Source organism: Talpa europaea (assembly GCF_964194135.1).
Source record: "Talpa europaea genome assembly, chromosome: 7".
Taxonomy (NCBI): Eukaryota; Metazoa; Chordata; class Mammalia; order Eulipotyphla; family Talpidae; genus Talpa; species Talpa europaea.
In genome coordinates this window covers 9,040,818-9,048,340 of record NC_140074.1, presented here as the reverse complement: position 1 = coordinate 9,048,340, position 7,523 = coordinate 9,040,818, and the positions used below count along the sequence as shown (strand labels likewise).

Sequence of the window (7,523 nt, the reverse complement as noted above, 5' to 3'; positions counted from 1 at the left end):
CACTGCTGAGTGTGATCCGCAGTCTCTTAGCCAGTCCTTTGATCTCAAACACCTGCCCTCCCTGCTGCATAACTCCCACATGTTCATCTCTGGTTACTCATCACATGTAAGCAAAGAGATTGTAGATGGTAAAGAGAGAAGATGTGCTCCCCGCTCTGAAGAAGGGGTTCCTGCATTTATGCAAGAGCAGCAAGGGAGAGAGGACTTATAGTCAAGTGTTAGGTGTGATCTTGTATTTTGTTTATGATGATATGCGCATGCTACTCCAAGGTTTAGGGTATGTGTGTGTGTGTGTGTGTGTGTGTTGCATACCGATGTTTCTGAGGGGTCCCTGCCACTACGTGGGGCCCCAAGTTCCTCATTACTGACACCTTTGTGGTCATCCACCGTGGCCATAGTCTGCACTGAGAGGACGGGTCACTTGAGTCTCCCTCACTGGGCAGGTGTCACATACTAATGGATAGGTCCTCAGTGCGTGCAGCAGGTCTACTGGGGCCCAGTCTTGTCTGATCCTTACATGTTTGCTCTCTGACAATCAGATCCCTCCCTGGGAAAGGAGGGGTAACTACTTACATATACGGTGCAATTCTGAGAACTAAATGAGGCGATGCACACGCTGTCCATAACCACGCCTGGCTCATGATTGGTGCTCACTAGAGACAGGGATTCTTATTCTCTTCACCCAAGACAGTGTGATGGAGATTCCCACTTCACTGCTGTCTGGGGCAGGATGAGTAGAAGCCGAAGAACAGGGGCCCCTGCATGCCCCTCACACGGCCTGGAGCACACAGCCTGATCCACCCAGGGCTCAGGACCCAGCGCCTTCCTCACAAGCTCTGCCCCAAACAAGGTCCCGGTTAGCCCAGTGGTTCCTGCTTGTTTCCTCTGGTTTTCAGTGAGGCTGACACAGCACAAGTCAGTGGGCAGCCAGGCCTCCAACTGGGGTCCAGACACTGTCTTTTGGTGGCCGTGAACCAAGGTAAGCAGAGCCCTCAGCCAGTTCATGGTCCCTGAGGAGGCCTTGCTGTCCTGCTCCCTGCTTGAGAGAGTCAGTGCAGATCCTTTTCAGCATGCGTGTGTGTGTGTGTGTAACTTTAACTTCATTGGCAAAGGAAGGGTGAATCTGGAATCAACCGGTAGAGAAGAGAGAGACCTCATTGGTCACTGTATCTTTGTCCAACGTTTCATCACAATCATGTAATGAAGGGAACAGGACTTTCCTAATGTACCAAGCAGCCTCTAGATATGTATCTACCATTGGAAATTAAAGTTGTGTGAAAGTGCTTTTAATTACGTATCAAGATGACTGAAAATTCTTGGACCAACGAGTGAAAAATGAGAACACACTGCTTATTCAGTGAGGGCTATGACATCAGTGCTGAGTGACGGATTCTGGTTAGATACTCGTTGTCATTTCACTACTTTTACTTAATAGAGATGCTCTTTTGCACGCCAGGAAATGTATCTTTTGTTCCTCAACATTAAAATGGGTGTGATAATACTGGTTAATTAAGAAAACGGTGACATTTAAAGTGTATAAGGTCCTTGACATACCACATTTTATGTGTTAATGACAAATATTTCACATTATATTTAATCTCTGCTTGGGAAATGGGTTGATATTAGGTGCCCAGGAATATTAATACCTCTGATCAGTAAGGATTTTGCCAATTTTTAAAAAAAGATTTATGTATTCATGTATTCAAGAACTGGGGTACAGGTCAGAGGTGCGGGGAGTGAGAGGATTCACCAGAGAAAGACTGGGGAGCAGAACAGGCAGATCTACTGAAATACACTTCTTAGGGGAGCAGTGGGCGAGGCAGGAGAGGTCTGCGGCACCATCTAGGTTTCTCCCTGGCTGGCTGGGCATCGAACTCATGCTGCAGTGGCTGGCAATAGTACAATAGCACTGTTTTTAATCCCTGTGCCACCAGGGAGGCCCTCTGCCAATTTTACCATGAGCTATTCTATTCCAATTTAGAGGGGTTCTCACCTTTTTAAGAGAAATGTCCTGTGAGCCTGTAGATGCTATTCCCATAATGTTTTCATATCATTCCAGTTACTGACGTTTGACTTGGCCACATATAAATATGCAAACTAGCTATATGTACAGACTTAATTTCCTGTTTATTATAAGGAACTCAGTGCTTTGTGTGGTGCCTGGAACTGGTTATAGTTCCAAACACACATGTAGAATAAAGAAAAATACCCTCTGGTTTCCATGGAAAGAAATCTTGTTATTTTGTGAGGATGTCAAGTACCATGCGAGCTTAGATGTGACAGACTGGTTTTCAAGCATCAATAGGTATGAGCAATAACAGAGAACCAGTTGAAATATAACACTGTGATATAATAATGACATCATTATAAGCTTTTGGCTAATTCCAGTCTTTCTGCTTTTCTCTATTTCCTTCATTCCCAGCAGATACATGAGCAGCATGAGGTGGGAGAACCAGAGCAGCGTGTCCGAGTTCCTCCTCCTGGGGCTCCCCATCCGTCCAGAGCAGCGGGGCCTGTTCTTCGCCCTGTTCCTGGGCATATACCTGACCACGGTGCTGGGGAACCTGCTCATCATCCTGCTCATCAGGCTGGACTCGCGCCTCCACACCCCCATGTACTTCTTCCTCAGCCACCTGGCCTTTGCTGATGTCTTCTTCTCATCTGTCTCTGTCCCAAAGATGCTGATGATCATGCACAGCAATGTGAGGACAATCCCTTATGCAGCGTGCATTTCCCAGACATATTTTTTCTTATTTTTTGTTTGTCTTGATGATCTCCTTCTTGCAGTGATGGCCTATGACAGGTATGTGGCCATCTGTCAGCCCCTCCACTACACCACCATCATGAGGCAGGAGCTGTGTGTCTCCTTAGTAGCTGGGTCCTGGCTCTTCAGCTCCCTCCACTCTCTGTTGCACACCCTGCTCTTGGTCCGACTGTCCTTTTGTGGTGACAATACCATCCCCCACTTCTTTTGTGACCTCTCTGCACTCCTGAAGATGAGCTGCTCAGACATCTCCCTCAATGAGTTGTTCATCCTCACTGAGGGAGGAACGCTCGTCATCCTACCTTTGAGTGGCATCTTGGGCTCCTATATCCGGATTTGGACCACTGTCCTGAGAGATCCCTCTGCTAAGAAATTCTTCAAAGTCCTTTCGACCTGTGGCTCCCACCTCCTCGTTGTGTCTTTATACTATGGGACCATTGCAGAAGTTTACCTGTTTGCCTCCTCCTCATCCACCTCCAGTGATAAAAAAATAACTGGTTCTGTGATGTTTACGGTAGTCACCCCCTTGCTGAACCCCTTTGTATATAGCCTGAGAAACAGAGACATGAAAGGTGCCCTGGAAACACTTGTGAATCGGGCTAAGTTCCTTATGTCAAATCACTTGATCTGAATGTGGTAATAAAATACAGCCAAATGGACAAGAAACCATTACTGCTTGACAGGTGTGCTAGGAGTCCACTTAGGGAAGTTGGCTTTTGCCATGATCCTCTCTGCTGACATACACTGTTTTGTTTACCCAGACTGGCTTTCAAGGTCCGACATTTTCTTAACAATTCTTGCAATACATAATGCCTTATTGTAACGTGCACCGTGCGTGAAGTTAGGAGCACAGTGAGCATGCCACGGCCAAAGTGAAGGCAGTAACTCCTCAGTCCCTCCAACACCAGAAAAACCTGCCATTCTCCTTGGCTTCCTCATTGTCAAGGGAAGGAGGTTGATAGAAAGAATGTCATAAAAATTCTGTTGATGTAAATTGAAAATTCAATTTTTAAAAACCTGACATTACCACAGTAAACATTTGATCACTCCTATCTTTATTTCCTTTCAAACTGGGTCTATATGAGTTAACTTGTCTTTAATAAACATGTGTTGATGCAAGTTTGTTCAGAAATCTTTCATTTTTATTTTTACCAATATTATGAATATTTCTAGTGTTCTTCATTTCTCCGTGATTTTCTAGTTGTCTCATATGATCATTATCTTATATGTAGAGAATTATCCTTGGGATTTCCATTAGTATAAATCTGCTAGAATCTTTCTTTGTTTTTGGCAAATTTCTTTATTTCACATTCAGTTTTGTCGAATATATTCCATGTGGGTAGAGATTAGTAAAATCTGTTTTCAGTAAGTGACAATTTTCTGTTTTCAGTAAGTGCTTTAGTTCTTTCTAAGAAAGAAACTTTCTTAAATTCTGTAAATGTTCTAGGCCTTATTCCAGTGGTAGTTACAGTCATAGATATTGTGTAAATTTTATGAGGCTATGCATTTTGAATTGATACAATTCATGTAAACATGTTAGACAGCCACACAAAAATGAAGGGCTGAGAAATATATAATAAACCATGATTATAATTTTCTTAGTGGAATAGTTATGTGTGCATAAAACTATATAAATGGAGAGTGTGTATTTTATAATTAATATATGTGACCTTTGCAATATGAAAATAATACATGTAATATAGATACATATGATAAATTCACATAAATATATGAAAGCAAATATTTATTTGATAGCTCTCTATGAATGAATATCAATATTTTGGTGAAGTATGCTCCTAATCATTCCTCGTCCTTTTTTGTTCCTCCCTAATATTCTGACTTGATTTAATATATATCTATAATAAATAAAGTCTTTTCTCCTGTTACATTATTACCCAGGTACACAGCTGTGGGGGTGATTAGAATGGGCTGAACTGGGAACCTTCCCACTTGTTCACATGCTAGAAGAGCTGGAAAGTGAACTCAATCACGTTTCAAGGGAGAGGTGAGGGCAAAGAGTGAGTGGAGACTCCAAACAAGCATCGTTACACACTTAAGCTAGAGAAACAGCTTATTAATGACAGCAGCTCACAGGAATGAAGGAAATCAGAAAAGGAGGGAGTGATATCTTTACATAGTAAAAATACTATTTTATTAATCTCTACCCACATGGAATATATTCCACAAAAACTGAATGTGAAATAAAGAAATTTGCCAAAAACAAAGATTCTAGCAGATTTATACTAATGGAAATCCCAAGGAAAATTCTCTACATATAAGGTAGTGATTATATGAGACAACTAGAAAATCATGGAGAAATGAAGAACACTAGAAATATTCATAATATAGGTAAAAATAAAAATGAAAGATTTCTGAACAAAAAGCATCAATAATAAGCACTAAACCTCATAAAAGAACTACCAGCTGGAATAGCAACAGTAGCTGTGACAAGAAGATGAGATGAATCTTGGCCTAATGTATGACCTGATCATAAAAGTCCTCTAATCAAGATAGACTCATGTGAGAATAAGGATGGAGAAATAGGTCAATGGAACAGAGCAGAGCCCATACATAGATCCACACTGTGTAGACCGCAACACATCACAGAGGAGGAAGTGCTGTAGAGTGAAGGAAATACAGTCTTTCTGCAAAGGATGTTGCAGGAACAGAATATCCACAGACAACAAAATGAACTTCCAGCCAAATCTGGCAGAGTATAAAATGTAACATTATTAAAATATAAAATACTTTAAAAATAAAATATCCAATTATAAATTTTTAGGAAGGACACGGGATAAAATCCTGTATATGAGTTAAGCAAAGCTTTCTCATAAAAGCACAAACATTGAAATTCATAGAACAAGGTACTGAAAATTGAACTTCATCCAACTGGACATCATCATGCTTTTTTGAATAACACTTTAAAAAGAATAAGACCATAAAACATATGGGGAGAAATATTTCTAAGTAATATATCTGATAAAGTACTTGAAATCAAAATACATAAAAATCTTTCACAATCTCAACTTGGGGATAAAAGTTACAGTTATGAAACCAGAGAAAAGATTTGAACAAATACTTCACCAAATAAAAATACAGGCATGATTAGATGCTCCATATTATTAGAGATCAAGTAAATGCAAATTATTATCCAAAAGAGTTATCACTGCACTCCCAATTTAAATGTTAAATTTACAAACTGGCATAACACATGTTGGCGAGATATACTAGAATGTTAACCACTGACCAATCTAAGTGTATATTGGGGAGTTCCAACTCTGTTTTGTCTTGGAGACGGCAGGCGTCCTTCTGTCTAATCTAGAGAAGCTGCATTTCTGAGTCTGATGCCCAGTGAGCCTCGCACTGTGTGTGCAGCCCTGTGCTGGCCTTAGGTAAGTGGGGTAGGGTTAATTGACACAGCCTCCCTCCTTGAGGAGCCATGACTTCAGGGATATAGGAAAAAATGCAACCCAATTGTAGGAGAGATTATGTGCATAATAAAAAATGGGGATGTGGACTGAAGTGGACTACGCGTGTAGAGAAGAACCTTGAGAAGGTTCCTGCACAAATGGACACTTTCGGAAGAGTCTAGAAGAACACAGAGCCATTCAGCCTGGGGGTGTCTGTTACTAAGTTAAACAGGGTGGATGTAAAACTGTTTTGGTTGATGTACTGAAATTTGTATCACATTTGTGTTGTTCCAAAGGACTTTCACCTTCTCAGGGAGGAAGTAGGTCTTTGCAACTTTGAAGACTATATTAACAATTGACCAAGTCCCTCAACTGCTATGAATTCAGTATCAATATCAATGATAGATGTATGTATCTTTTGTTGGACTACACAAAGAAAGAGCTGACACTTGTTCAGCACTTAGTGCTTGAGCAGAAACGATCCCATAGAGTCTCAATGAAAGTTCTTAAAGTTTCATTCTTTTGCATGTAGCGACCCAGTTTTCCCAGCACCATTTATTGAACAAACTTTCTTTGCTCCAGTGCATAGTCTTTGCTCCTTTGTCAAAGATTAGTTGACCATAAATCTGTGGGTTTATTTCTGGATTTTCTATTCGATTCCATTGGTCTGTATGTCTGTTCTTGTTCCAATACCATGCAGTTTTGATGATTATGGCTTTGTAGTAGAGTTTGAAGTCTGGGAGTGTGATGCCTCCATTCCCTTCTTTTTTTTTCAGGAGAGCTTTGGCTATTTGGGGTTTTTTGTGATTCCATATGAATTTCATCAATAATTGTTCTATTTCTTTGAAGAATGACATTGAAATTTTGATTGGAATAGCATTGAATCTGTATATTGCTTTTGGTAGGATGGCGATTTTAATAATGCTTATTCTTCCAATCCATGAGCAGGGGATGTCTTTCCATTTCTTTGTGTCTTCTTCTATTTCTTTTAACAGTGTTTTATAGTTTTCTTTGTATAGGTCCTTTACCTCTTTTGTTAGATTTATTCCCAAATATTTGATTTTTTTTGTTTCAATAATAAAAGGGATGGTTTTTTTGATTTCTTCTTCTTCAGATTTATTGTTTGTGTATAGGAAGGCTACTGACTTTTGCATGTTGATTTTGTATCCTGCCACTTTACTGAATTGATTGATGAGTTGAATTAGTTTTTCTGTGGAGTTTTTGGGGTTCTCTATGTATATTATCATATCATCTGCAAATAGTGATAGTTTGACTTCTTCTTTTCCTATTTGGATTCCTTGGATGTCTTTCTCTTGTCTTATTGCTCTGGCTAGGACTTCCAGTATTAT

The 7,523-nt window shown here is 40.3% G+C and overlaps 1 protein-coding gene across 1 annotated transcript; it reads left to right on the top strand.

Annotated features, from left to right (window-relative positions):
* Positions 1–2,429: 2,429 nt before the first annotated feature.
* On the top strand, positions 2,430–3,410 carry LOC311173222 (olfactory receptor 1J4-like; the record flags this gene model as incomplete). The annotated part of the gene is made up of 1 exon (XM_084237073.1): positions 2,430–3,410. One exon carries the CDS (start codon positions 2,430–2,432, stop codon positions 3,393–3,395), a length of 966 nt encoding a protein of 321 aa, XP_084093199.1. The 3' UTR covers positions 3,396–3,410.
* Between the last annotated feature and the right edge of the window lie 4,113 nt (positions 3,411–7,523).